This window comes from Cebus imitator, unplaced genomic scaffold (assembly GCF_001604975.1).
Source record: "Cebus imitator isolate Cc_AM_T3 unplaced genomic scaffold, Cebus_imitator-1.0 Scaffold291, whole genome shotgun sequence".
Taxonomy (NCBI): Eukaryota; Metazoa; Chordata; class Mammalia; order Primates; family Cebidae; genus Cebus; species Cebus imitator.
The window spans coordinates 1,433,955-1,448,827 of NW_016107606.1; the positions used below are offsets into that span (position 1 = coordinate 1,433,955).

Here is a 14,873-nt window from a genome sequence, read left to right on the forward strand (position 1 = left end):
ATTAGGGAATCAAATCATAACCCACCTAATTACCCAAGCCAGGAACCAGTGAATATTCCCAGCCGTTACTCCTCTTTCGAGCCCCACAGTTGCTGCAAGGAGTCGTGTCCTACTGATGGCTCCTCTCTCACATGTCTCACCAGCTTCTCTTCTTCTGCACACTCTGAGGTTGTTTAGCGCAAGCCTGTACAGCCGCGCACGGGTGCTGCCTATCACCAGAACTGTAGGCTTGTTCTCTCCACCTGCACCCAGAGAGAGGCTTTGCAGCTGGGGAACAACTGTGGTGGGATTTCAGTCCTTTCCAACAGACTCACATTCATGTTATGGCCCAGAATGTGGTCTCTTCCCTCTTGGTGAATGTCCCAAGTGCCCGTGAGCAGAATGTGTATTTGCTTCGATTGGGTGTGGTCAGTGATGTTCTGGGAAGGGTAAAGTTGTCTGGCTCTCATCTTTTCACAGATTGTCTGTGCACTCATTCTATCAGTTACTGTGTTGAAATCTCCAGCTAGAATTGCAGACTTATTTCCTCTTTTCAGTTCTATCAGCTTTTGATTCCTATATTTTGAAACTCCAATATTAAGCCCACAGTCATTTAGGATTAATATAGAAGTCACCCTGTAAATAAGAATTTTATCTTAAAATTAATATCACTTTGTCATCTTAGGAAAATGTGAGGCCTGTGAGAGCAGGTACTGTGTATTTTATGTCTGTATTCTTTCTGTTTCACACTGCAACTATAATTGATGATGAATAAATAATATTCCCTCTTGAAGATCTGGTCCCTGTCTCCAGGGCACTGCTCTGGAAAAAAGGAGCAAATACCTGCCTTCTAAACACTCCCCTACTCCGACAAACACACTGCATTGGGAAAGCAGCAGTGATGAAGGGGCTGGGCCTGCAATGGAAAGGTAACACATACTCTCCATCCTCGGGAGCTTGCGGCACAGGCAGGCGGGCCACGGCACAGGGAGCACAGTGTTGTTCTATGCCAGGTGGACCCAGGAGTCGGTCCTCCCTGTCACTTATGAGACTGGAATCCTGGAAAAATTACTGAACGTCTCTGTGCCTCAGTTTATCCATCATGAAAGGTTAAAAAGAATACCCCACCTGTAGGGTGGAAGTGGGACTTGCTTGAATTAATACTTAAAACAGTTGGGTTCTAAGTATTTTGCATAGCTGTTATCGTTAAATTAGCATCGAAAGAGTTGCCTCATTATTTTAATATGCTTTTTTCATAGGCAGTACGGTCAGCCAGATTTAGCATTTGCATTTACAACTGAATCTTTCTTCTGCCCCTTTGAGACTTCCCAGGAGTTGCTTTGATACTGCAGGGAGTCACACATCTCCAGATGCATCATTGATAATTCTGCAAACACCTGATATGCTTAACTCCTATGGGATACTGATTCTTCTCTAGTTTGTTTCATTGCTCCTACTGTACTTGCTGTGTAAAGTTAGCACTGTACGAGTTGCAGACATAGGCCAGATATCACTACTTCTTCTTCCTTCCTTTCTTTCTTTTCTCTTTCTTTTTCTTTCCCTTTCTTGCTTTCTCTTGCTCTTCTTTCTTCTCCTTCTTCCCCTTCTTCCCCTTCTTTCACTTCTTTCCCTCTTCTCCTTCTTCTCCTTTTTTTGGAGACAGAGTCTTACTCTGTTGCCCAGGCTGGAGTGCAGTGGTGTCATCTCAGCTCACTGTAACCTCTGCCTCTCAGGTTCAAGCAATTCTTGTGCCTCAGCCTCCCAAGTAGCTGGGATTACAGGCATAGGCATGAGCCACTGCGCCCAGCTAATTTTTTCTTTTTCTTTCTTTTTTTTTTTTTCATTTTTAGTACAGACAGGCTTTTGCAATGTTCATCAGGCTGGTCTCGAACTCCTGGCTCAAGTGATCCACCCACCTTGGCCTTTCAAAGTGCAGGGCTTATCGGCCTGAGCCCTTGAGCCTGGCCTACATGTCATCAAAGTCCAAGGGGGGGAATCATTTGGAATCATCACAGCAACTGGTCCAGAGATGACTAACAGCTTAAAATGACCCCACCTGAAACAGCAGCTATCAGTGGAATGTCCAAGCATTTTTCTTTTAATGAAGCTATTTTAGACCAGAAACCTTAAGAATGTTGAGTCTAGAGTTCCAAAATTATAAAAAAAACTCTTCTGAAGGCAATCATCGTTTCTATCTGAAACCATACTCTTAACTCAGCAAATCTTTCTCAGAGTTTACTTGCTCTCGAGTCACAAGCAACCATTTGGCCCCTACCATAGGGACCAGACTTTCATGATGGATAAAAGGGCACTAGTGCCAGGTAGGCTCTGCTTCTAAATTTTGGGTTAAAAATTAAAAACCTGCTTTGAGATATTCTAAAAACTTACCTCCCCTAAAATCAAGAAGCCTGATTTATAAACTTGGACTTTGAGGCTAACACACATTAGTGTATTTTTTAAAATATGGTAAACCAGCCAGGCACAGTGGCGCATTCCTGGCATCCCAGCACTTTGGGAGGCCAAGGCAGGTGGATCACTTGAGGCCAGGAGTTCAAGACAAGCCTGGCCAACATGATGAAACCCCGTCTCTACTAAAAATATAAAAATTAGCCGAGTGTGGTAGCATGCGCTTGTAATCCTAGCTACTCAGAAAGCTGAGGCAGGAGAATTGCTTGAACCTGGGAGGCAGAGGTTGCTGTCAGCTAAAATCAGACTGCTGCACTCCAGGCTGGGCAACAGAGCAAAACTCTGTCTCCCCCCCAACCAAAAAAAAGTAAACGAACATTGCCTTAAACAAAATTGTATCTTACAAGCTTTTATAAGTTGCACATTATCAACTCATTCGAGTTAAAAGACTTAAAAATCACTTCACAATTAACCCTATGGATTTCTAAAAGAAGGAAAGCTTAGACACAAACTCAGGAGTCAGATTGTTTTCCAGCCCCTGGGCCTGCCAATTACTGAGTGTACCAGCCTCCCTCAGAGACTCTATTCCTTGTAGAATCTGAATAATGAGTGTACACTTCACAGAACATACAGAGTGGTAATGTGGAACAAAAAATAGAATATTTAAAGGACTTACCTAACAGTAGGGGAAAAAAGTAAGTACACTTAAAAGTGTTTTTATTTTCTTATTTGCAAAACACCCCTTATGTGGTAAAGTCTAAGAATGTGCTATACATGTAAAAGTTTTACAGAAAATTACTGTAGCTTTGGATAATATCCAAGTCAAATACTTGAGATGGCGTAATTCAATTTTATGTCAGTAATATCGAGTGAGACTAATCAAGATATCATGATTAAGTTACAAAATTAAAATGAGGAAACTGAGAGTATTACTCAGGTTTCTGTGGGTCACTGCCTGGGTTGTATTAGCAGTTTCTTTGTGCCGGGTGCAGTGGCTGACGTCTGTAATCCCAGCACTTTAGGAAGCTGAGGCAGGCGGATCACATGAGGTCAGGAGTTTGAGACCAGCCTGGCCAATGTGGTGAAACCCCATCTTTACTAAAAATACAAAAATTAGCTGGGTGTGATGGCGAGTGCCTGTATTCCCAGCTACCCAAGAGGCTGAGGCAGGAGAATCGCTTGAACCCAGGAGGCAGAGGTTGCAGTAAGCAGAGATCCTGCCATTGCACTCCAGCCTGGGCAACAGGAGCAAAACTCCATCTCATTGTTTAACCTTGACACAGCTCTGTCTGCATTTTGAGCAATGGCCACCAGAGGGCAGGAAGAACCAACCTATCAAGTCCTTATAACAGTTTTACCAACTTGTTAGGAGGAAAGTTGTCCTTAATATGTAGGAACTATTTTTATCATACCATTATTTTTCCTCAATTTTATTTCTATATTAATCAATTCATCTTGAATTGATTTAAGTCAATTGAATTACATCAATTCACAAAACATTTCCAAAGCTCAAGTACATTCTAGTCAACTTGATTTACAATTAGTGAATTTTTGCTCAATTGATCGATAAATAATCAACAATAATTATTTAGAAAATGAGGCTGATAAAAATATGTTGGCATTACATTTTTTGCTCGTTCAAGTAAATATAAAAATGCCTTTTCTCACATTGCTTCAATATATGAACTATTTTTTTAAATTATAGATTAGGACATGTACATTGTAAAACTCTCACAATATCCAGCATTTAAAAAATTGTCTTATGCCCTACTGTGCCCTCCCACAGGAAATCATTGTTACATTTCTCATTTACTGCAAAATTCTCTATGCATATGGAGTACACAGATAGATAGATAGATGGAATGTGTATGTGTATATGAATGTGTATGTGTCTGTTGGGGGGGTGTGTCTGTGTGTGTGTCTATTTGTGTTTAGGTGTATCTCTGCATATGTGTATGTATATTACATATTTGTATGCACACGTACATGTGTATACATGTGCATGTGTGTGTGTGTGTACTTGTGTGTATGTGTGTTGGTGTATGTCTGTATATGTGCCTCTGTATTTGTATGTATATATGTTTGCATATGTATGTTTGTATATGTGTGTACAGTATATTATGTGTGTCATATTTATCAAATTCCACATTGTATTAATCTGTTCTCACACTGCTATAAATTACTACCTGGCACTGGGTAATTTGTTAAGAGAAGATGTTTAATTGGCTCACAGTTCTGCATGGGTGGGAGGCCTCAGAAAAGTTACAACCTTGGCAGAAGGCAAAGGAGAAGCCAGCATGTCTTACCATGGCGAAGCAGGAGAGGGAGAGAGAGCGAATCAGGAACTGCCACATACTTTTAAACCATCAGGTCTCATGAGCACTCCCTATCATGAGAACAACAAGGTGCAATCTGCCCCCGTGATGCAATCACCTTCCACCTGATCCCCTCCCAACAACATTGGGAATTAGAAGTCAACATGAGATTTGAGTGGGGACATAGAGCCAAACCATATCACACGTGTTGCTTTTTCACTGAGTGGGGGACCTTGGACACTTTCCCTATCAGCATGTGTGGCTGTACCACATGGATTTCAGTAGTGGCAGAATATTCCCTTTTATAGATTCTACAATTCATCCATTCAGTCTATATTCCTCCAATTTAAGGCAAAACAAATTCCAATATAAAAACTCAAATACATATTTAAAAACATTGTTATTTCCTTCCTGTGGACTTAATTCCAAGCAAGCCGGTGAAAAAGCCAGTTGGATCACCAGTCCCTGCTGAAGGTGGATGGCCCCTGCTCTTGTCTCCCAGTTATCAGACTTTGGCTGCTTCTGGACCAGAGGAACAGGACATCCTCCTTCAGGCTGTGAGTCCTCCCTCTGATGTACCACACACCAGGGGATGAAGCAGCAGCCATCGGCCAGGGAGCAGTCACTCACCCACCCTTGGATGCAGGAGAGGCGTTGTAAGCTCTACCCTCAAATCCTTCTTTCCAAAGCTCCCTCTCTTTACCCTGCATCCAGGAAACTTGGCCTGAAGAGCCTTTGTCTTCTGGAAGCTTCTGCCTCCTTCCCTGCCCAGATCTTTCAGACAAGGAGCTATAAAGCTGAACTCCAGCAAGAAATGAAGGAAGAGGGAAGAAGGGGAAGCAGGGATAGAAGATATGTATAAATTAATACCTCTAGAAGCAACCTTGCTACAGAAGCGTCATTTGTTACTATTTTTTTCTCTGTGTCACACAGTGCTGCCATGCAGAGGAACTGCTGCTTCAAAGGGAACATCCCCACACAGTCTGAGGTTGACAAGTTGTGTCCAACGTGTGTCCCCTCAATATGACTCTTTCCTTCCACATTCTCGTGTGTACACGACTGGTCTTTAAAATTTACTAATATGTACAGCACCTTTTTGTAATCTAGTGATTCAATTCTTTCATTATAAAGAATGTAGTACATTGTTCATTTGTTTACATCTTTACCATTTACATTATTCTCCCAAATTCTTGCCCAAGAATGTGAAGTGCCCTAAAACAAGAAAGCATAACTGGGTAGTACAAAGTAAGATTTTATGAAAAGATGCAAATCATTTAAAGAAAGGACAAATATATTCTAGAAACCTGAGATTGAACTGTTGCAAATTTGACTATGAGTTATAAAAGCTGACATATAATATCAATAATATTATCTGATATCAGATTTCATCCATAAATGAATGTTTTCATATTATTCTAACAGAAAAAAAATAGAATTTTAAAAAGTTACAGGAAATTATCTTATAGTTCTGAAATATGGGCTACTTTTCCAACTGAAAAAAATCAAAAGCACAGCAGTAGTAAAAAGAAGTAGAGAGGAGATGGGGAGTTTTCCACACCTGAAGAATACCTGCAATGAAGATCTGGGTACATTTTTTTAAATTACAAAAACAATAAAGGTATGTTATATATAATTCAGTGCAGGAAAATAAAAACAAATTTAGCTTACCAATACTATGAGCAATTTAAAATTGTTAGATTCCACCGAATAATTATTAAATGAGACAAGCCATGTAAAAGTCCTAGCACAATACTTGAAATATAGTATTCTCAATAAATTTCAGTTGTTGTCATTTTAATAGTTATAGTTATTTTTAAAAGTTGTTTAATATCCTTTTTTCTTTCAATCCATGTTAATTCTAACTGATTCAGCTTAAAAAGAATCTACTTCAAGATTGAATTTGAATTAGAAATGGGATCTCATTGTAGCGATATTTGAGAAAGCAAGGATTATTCTCCTTAAGGCTTCTATTTAACTAAAATTATACTGGAAGTGAATAACATGTGGACGTTGGTCATAGTCAATCACTGGCAACATAAATCTAAAAAGAATTCACTTGAGGGGTAGATGAGTGTCTTCTACCCCATTCAAGGTTGCCATTTTCCACAAGGTTGAGGCATTGGAGAGAAATGACATAATAATACTATGTTAAATCAACCTATTGGTAGCGTGATGGCAACACCTGCAACCATTTCAGTTACAAGCAGAAGCTCCCCATTAATAAAGCCACATGGAGAGGGTGATCCACATTTATGGTTCTTGTGGTTTCTTGGACCGTATTTTCATCAGAGACAAAGATAAGGTAGATATTTCCAGTGAAAGTCTAACAACAGTTAAGCTGTGATAGAACACAGGATAGTTGACTTTGGGCAACTTCAGTGAGAAAGAGCTTATGATATAATCTTGTCCTCAGAAACTTGTGGACTATTATTTGTGGCTTTTTTCCTTTACATTAGCAACTTACTGGTTGCTTTCTGTGTATGTGGGGCAAGTTTATGTGAAATTTGAAGAAGAAATTTTCCTCCTTGGGAATGTCTAATGAGCATTTACAAGCAGAATTTCCTTCTGATTTTTTTTTTCTCTGCACTCTGGAAATATTTTGAGGATCTTCTAACAGTACACCACAGTGATTTTTCTTTCTGTTATAATCTATTTATGACTAAAAAACATGATGCTTTTTTTTTGGTTGCTCACATGACAAGCTGTTATTTTTGTGTCACTTTAAACAGAACTTAAGCCTCCTTCCATTATAGCAGCTGAATTTTGTCCAGATTCTGTAAACTAGTGTTGCTGTCTGAGTGGCCATGGTATTTCTTTTGGGCTGAATTTGGCTTTTTAGCTTCTTATTAGACAAAACACTATACTTAGAGCCCTGAAGAATGACCAAACAGATGGAATTTCTTGTCCACAAAGATCTAGCACAGTGGTCTTGTGCAGAGGCCCATACTTCCCTACTTGATCTTGTCATCACTGGCTCAGCCAAATGCTATTTCTCAAAGGTCATAATTCTCACATCCTCTTTGTGGAATCTTTCTCCTTTTTGCATATTTATAATCCGTGGCCTCTAAGTAGTCTATTGACTTCTAAAGTTGTTGACTTGGCAAGACAACTGCATCATTCACACAAGCAAATCTGCTCTTGGGGGACAAAACAAGGTTTATTTTGGCTTAGATGACTCCAATTGGTCATCTCCATTGAAACCTTGGCAGAAGATAAGTCCCTTTGCTGTGGGGAAGAAAAGGCAAGTAAACCTTTAGTGCCAGGAGCAGTGTTTGTAAATATCCCGCATGAAGTGATACATTTCGTCCTTAGGTTTCCATTGGCTTCAACCCAAACAGAATCGCTTAGTGCTGTTCCCTGGGTTAATGTTTTCAAAACAAATGACTCGAAGCGAGAACTGAAAGGCTGAGTGCTTTGGTGGAGATGTGCAAAAATTTGAGTCAATCAGAACAGGCTTAGCAGATCTGCCACCAGCATAACAGGGCTTAGCTTTTGTTTGCTGTTTCTGTGATCCTTCATGGGCGGCTGTCATTTCTGTTGTCTGGTTTCTACTGTTTCAACCGCAGCAGACCCTACTTTTTCTTCCCTGAGTGTGCTTATCTGCCCAGCTGCAAAGAAACAAAAGGTCTGCTGTTGTTTCTGCACTTCTTCTCCCTGTCTTCATCCCTGAACATCATATGCGTGCAAAGAAATCAGACTTGTTGCTCTGTTGTCAGGAAAAGGTTTAGCCCTGAGTTTGCTGAGGTGATGATAAAGGTTGTGTGAAGCTGTGTTAAACGTCGAGAGACATGCACACAGGCTGCAGAACATGTGTGTTATTCGCTCAATGCATGCACTGACTTAGAATGAGCCACTGTGCAAAGGATGCCCCAGAGAGACTATTCCCTATACATTATTATTGAGTGTATGATATCCAAGAAAGCAAATGGATAAAGAAATGCCTATTATCTAAACCTAAATTACTCACTCACTCTCAGTGTTAACTTCCCTCATCCTTGAGAACAGGCCATCCATGTAAAAACCAAAATGCACTTTTAAAAAGTGTATTCATGCTACACTTTATCCTCATGATTTTTCCTTGATAATGTGTTCTATGTTGAGAATCTTTAAATAAAACTACTCAACCACCAAAAAATTATTTCTCCCCATTTCTATTCATTAGTCCTTCTAATCTTGAAGGCTGATTTCAATGATCATATATTCCTCACAACTTGATACAATTTCTTCCTTTTAAAGTCCCACTGAATATCATTTATATTTATCCCATGCTACTTTTTTATTCTAGTTTATAATTACTTGTGAACTTTCCTAGTTTCCTCTCCCAAACACACAAACCCTTTAGCTATTTCCATGGGAGGCTCTTTTACGTATTACTCTTCACACCCTCAGCCATGGGATGTGCAGGAGACACTAATGGATCTAGTGTATCACACATGAAGCAGATCACCAAGATGACAATTACAATCAGCAAATCCCAGTGTCCACTGAAAACAATAACAAGGGTAAAAAGACAATGGCTGAGAAGGGAGTAATAAGTGTTCATGAAGAAGAATTTCTTAAGCCTCAGCATCTTAGCAGCTATAACAGAATGCCATAACAATGACAAAAGTAATTTGAGTGTGAAGTTACACCATAACATACAAATGCATCTGTCAATGAGGCCATTAGAAATCATCCAGGCTGAAGGTCCCAAACACCCACCATAACTTTCTGATTCAAGAGGGCACATGCAGGGAAACTGTACTGTTAAAAAGCACTCCTGTCAGGAAAAAGGCAAAAAATGTCCCCTCTCACCATTCCTTCTCAACACTATACTGGACATCCTAACCAAAACAATAAGACAAAAAAGGAACTAAAGAGTATACAGGCTGGGAAGGAAAAAATATTAAACTGTCTTTGTTCACAGGTGACATTATTGGCTATCTTAATTACCAAAGAACTGATGAAGTTTCTGAAACTAATAAGCAATTATAGCACAGTTGCAGAAGACAAGATTACTACACAAAAATCAACTCCTTTCCTATATACCAGAATTCAACAAGTGGCATTTGAAATTAGAAGCACAGTACCATTTACATTAGCACCCCCCACGGTGAAATACTTATGCATGAATCTAACAAAATATGTATGAGTCCTGGATAGAAAAATGACAAAACTCTGATGAAAGATGTAAAAAAAAATTAAATAAATGGAGTGATATTCCATGTTCATGAATACAAAGACTCAGTATAGTCAAGACACCAGTTCTCCCCAAATTAATTGAAACATTCAATGTAAACCCATCAAAATATTACTAAATTATTTTGTGGATATTTTGTGGGCAACCTGAATCTATCGTTTATATGAAGAGGCAAAAAAACCAGAATAGACAACTCAGTAATGAAAGAATAAAGGTAGAGGACTCACACTACCTGACCTCAAGACTTACAAGAAAGCTACAGTAATCAAGACAGTGTGGTATTTATGAAACAGGCAAATGGATCAATGGAAAAAAAGAGCACAGAAATAGACCACCACAAATATAGTCAACTGATGTTTGACAAAGGAGCAAAGGCAATACGCTGGAGAACACGCAGTCTTTTTAACAAATTATGTTGGACATCCACATGCAAAAAACTAAATCCAGACACGGATCTCACACTCTTCACCAAAATTAACTCAAAGTGGATCGTAGGCCTAAATGTAAAACACAACACTATAAAATGTCTAGAAAATAAGAGAAAATCTAGATTATCTTGGGTTTAGTGATGATTTTTTTATTTTTTTTATACTGATTACTGTGTTCCAGGATATTCTTATTTTTGAATTTTTTATTTTTTTCTGTCTAGTCTCTAATTTTGTAATTTATATTTTTATTTCAATAGTTTCAGAGCAACAAGTGGTGTTTGGTTGCATGGAAAAGTTCTTTCGTGGTGATTTCTGAGATTCTGGTGCACCCATCACCTGAGTACACTGTATCCAATGTGTAGTGTTTTATCTCTCATTCCTCTCCCACCCTTCCCCTTAAGCCCCCAAAGTCCGTTATATCATTCTTAAGCCTTCGAGATGACTTATAAAATGCAACATAAAAGCTATGAGCAATGAAAGAAATAATTGATAAGCTGACATCATTAAAACGAAAAAGTTTTCTTCTGCTAAAGACAATGTCAAGGGAATGAGAAGACAAGCTACAGATTGGGAGAAAATATTTACAAAGACACATCTAATAATGGACTCTTATCCAAAATACACAAATAACTCTTAAAACCCAACAATAAGAAAATGAACAACCCAAATAAAAAATGGGCAAAAGACCTGAAAACACACCTCATCAAAGATACGCAGATGGCAAACAAGCAGAGTAAAAGATGCTCAACGTCATAGACTTTGGAATTTCTATTAAAACAATGAAACAGAATCACACACAATTGCAGTGCAGTTGAGCATAGCCCAGGTACACTGTTCCCAGACTTGTGTAGGGCTGGTTCCCTCTGTCTTGCCTTTCTGTTTGCAGCATAAACGCCACTTCATTGAGGTGCCGGGGACTCCCTCACTCTGTCCCTCCCGCCTCTCACTGCAAGTACCTGCTTTATTTTACTAGATGGCACCTGCTCTTTTCTTTCACCTGAATTTGCTTTCATGCTCTGTCCATCCATTCCTCCAGACGCTGAGCTCCTGAGGGCAGGGCCCATGCAGGTCATTTCTAGCACTGCACCGTGGCCTAACTTGCCCCTTGCACAGGTGAATGCTCCAGGCACAGTTTCCGAACGAATAAATGAGATATCGAAAAGCCCCCTCCCCACCTATGAGCTGCTCACATTGTGGAGATGGATGCTACTAACAGGAGACGCAAGTCGGGTGAGAGGCAGGGGGACACGCAGAGTGGCCCTGGGAGTCTCTCTGGCTACAGCGGCCCCACTGAGCAGAATGGGCACTGCGTCCCCTGACGGCCGGCGCTGGCACTGGAGACCCAGGCAGGGAACCCACAAACAAGCCCTCAACTGGGTGTGGGTGTCCTCAAGGCAGTGGGACTCCCAGGGCTGGGGCGGGGTGGGCAACAAAGGGGAGCTGCAAGCTCCAGGGGAGATAAGAGGGGTGTCGGAAGGCTCCCTTGACCCCTTTCCCTCCACTGTCCCCAGGAGAGCCCAGTCCACTCAAAAGCGTGGGTGTCCCGTCCACCCCATCCGCTTCCAAATGAGGGCCTGAGGCTGCAGCAAGGACGCTCCCCTCCTCATGCGGGGCTCGGCCTCCCCGCACCACCAGGACCCCCGCACTCCTGCAAGCCCCAGCTGCTCCGAGCCGGGAAGGACCCCAAAGTGTGGAAGGCCTTTTCCAAGGGCACAGTAGGTCCCTGACGGGGAACCAAAGCCAGGCAAACTTCTCCCAGGCTGGGGGCCTCAGGGCACCCGAGAAAGGCCATCCTTGGTGCAAGAAAGCGGGGCCCACTCCCGCGCCCTATGGTCCAGGGAACGCAGGACTCCGCACCGTGACCCTAGAGGTTGTCCTAGGATGGCCCGGCCATGGAGACCCCCAGGAAAGGTGAGGAACCCCTGCCCACCAGACTAACACTTCTGCCTACCTCAGTTGCGTGTGCACCCTGTGTGAGGGAGAAGGCACCCAGGAGGCCCGGCCGACGGGTACCGGAGCGGCACTGCCAGTCAACTGGAAAACCCTCCCCGCCCCTGCGTGGCTCTGCAAGCCAATTGGAAGTCCGTCGTCCGCGCCCCCGCAGCCAATCAGAATGTCCAGAGTGAGTGCCTCTAGCCATTTGGGACTCCCGCTGGCTCTGTGCCTTCAGCCAATCAGGATGCCTGTCTTTGATAAAACCAGCCAATCAGAGTGCCCGCCACGCGAAGCCAGCAGCCAGTGAGGAAGCCTGGCGTTCGTGCCTACAGCCATGGTCAGAGTGTCAGTCGTCACAAGGCACTTTCAGCCAATCGCAGCTTCGTCGCCAGCGCTGTGGTAACTCGCGCGGGGGGCGGCGGCGGCGGCGGCCATGGGAGATATCCCAGCCGTGGGCCTGGGCACCTGGAAGGTGACGCGGTCGCGGGCTGGGAGGCGCGGCTGACCTAGGGAGCCTGGGGCTTGGGGGCGCCCAATGGGGCCCAGGCCGGGGCTGGGGAAAAGTGCGGCCTCCCCTCGGCCTGGCCGGCGCCCAGGTAGGCGCTGCTGAGGTGGACGCCCGCCGCCCACACGCAGCCTGGCCCAGCCTTTCCTAAAACGGAGGCGGCGTTGCCCGCAGAGGCGGCCTCTGTGAGTCGCGGGGACCTCGGCAGCGGCACCTCTGACACTGGGGCCGTAGCGGTGGCGTTGGGTGGGAGGCCGAGCCCTCGTAGTGACTCAGAAATGGAGCAGGGAGGCTGAGGGGAGGCGGCGGCGCTGGACTCGGCCTGAGCAGGGACCTCGAAGCCTCCTCTCCAGCAATGAGAAAGAAAAGTTGGGGCCGGGCGCGCGGTGTGGGCTTGTAATCCCAGCACGTTGGGAGGCCGAGGCCGTAGTATCGCCTGAGCTCGGGGGTTCAAGACCAGCCAGATCAACCTGGCGAAACCCTGTTTATACAAAAAAAAGAAAAAAACTAGCTGGGCATGGGGGTGCGCGCCTGTGGTCCCAGCTACTCGGGAGGCTGAGGTGGGAGGATCGCTGGAGCCCAGGAAGTCAAGGCTGCAGTGAGCTTCGATGGCGCCACTGCATTGCAGCCTGGGGGACAGAGCCAGACCCTGCCCGAAAACAACAACAACTAACAAAACCCAAACAAAAAATTTAAGAGGAAGATTGGAATTGCTGACTAGGCTTTCAAGGAAACTTTGGGACCTCATGTTTTTCCCTGTTTAGAAGCAGACCGCCCGGATGCCTGAGAGAAAGGACCTATCATTGTTCTGTGCATTTATGGGGTGTACTGTGATGTTTTGAGATGCGTATACAATGCAGTGTGGTTAAATCAAGCTAATTAACATATCCAGCACCTCTTTCAGTTGTTTGTGGTGAGATGTTTGGAATGTATTGTCTTGTTTTGAAATACATGTTTGTAATAAATTATTGTTGACTGTAAGCATCCTAGTGTGCAGTAAATCTCAAAATCTATGTCTCCTGTGTGTCTGAAACTTTATATCCTTTGATCTGCAACTTCCCGTTCCCTTCTTCCTCACCCTCCTCCCAACCGGCAGGCTCTGATAACCACCCTTCTACTCTATGACTTTTCTCTACTTTGAACTTTACAATTCCTGTCAGTGATTTGAGACACAACACTGACTAAAAGTGTTTAAAATTTGATCTAAAAAAAAAAAAAAAAAAAAAAAAAATCATAAGGAAGAGAAACTGTATTTACTCTTTGTTGAGTGGAAGTGGATCATCTGGATCTTCATCTTCATTGTCACATTGAGAAAAAAAAAAAAAAAAAGGTAAACTTACTTGTTAAAAGCTATAAGAAGTCACATAGAAAGTTAGTTACAGAAGGAGTCAGAAATGGAATGTTTAAGTCCTGCTCATCAAATATTTAAATTATTTCTCCTACCTGCTTACCAACTTTTAGAGGTCAGAAGTGTCCCTTTGTTCATATTGGTTCTCAGCGTCTAGTAAAGGATGTGCATCTGGCAGCCATTCATTATAGCACTCGATAGATTAAACTGTTGAGTCTCTTGCTTCCCTGTCTTCTGCAACAATTCGGTGCAGGAGTCCAGACTCGTGCACACAGGATAAGGAAAAATTAGTGAAAATTGTGCTTAAGAGGTCAAAATATTGTATTTTTTTGGTGGGGGAGTACTGCAAGTGCATCAAATTGGATTAATCATAATTGCTCATCACTGGTTCTATGCAAAGACTTATTTTTACTTGGCTATTTTTTGGTAGTGAATGAACATCACAGACCTATCATCAGTTATCTGTTGTCCCAGAAATGCTGCATCAGTGGCCAAACACCAGAGCTCATTGGTATACAGCAGCAAGTGTATTCCTCCTGCACAGGAGGTCAGCAGAGCAGCTCTGTGGATCTTGGCTGGCTCCCTCACTTGTCTGGGGATTGGCTTGTCTCATTTAGGATGGTAGGGGCTACTCCACTTGGCTCCACACACCTCCCGTCTTCATGCAGCTAGTTAGGCAGTGTTCTCAAGAGAATGGCTGAAGCACAAGAGAGCAAGAGAAGCCATAAGATGTCTGGAGGCCTCAGCCTGGGCTCTGTTTTTTTTTTTTTTTTTTTTT

General features: G+C 42.7%; 1 protein-coding gene across 4 annotated transcripts in view; it reads left to right on the plus strand.

The window, feature by feature from the left end:
- The first annotated feature begins 12,660 nt into the window (after positions 1 to 12,660).
- The window catches only part of AKR1E2 (aldo-keto reductase family 1 member E2), a 20,185-nt gene continuing 17,972 nt past the window's right edge, over positions 12,661 to 14,873 (plus strand). For 3 of the 4 annotated variants that reach the window (XM_017502086.2, XM_037729080.1, XM_037729081.1), the window contains exon 1: positions 12,661 to 12,714. In XM_017502086.2, coding sequence (XP_017357575.1) covers positions 12,676 to 12,714 — 39 coding nt within the window. In that variant the 5' untranslated portion in view covers positions 12,661 to 12,675. The remainder of the gene's footprint in view (positions 12,715 to 14,873) is intronic. The other variant, XR_005195990.1, reaches the window with a different exon arrangement.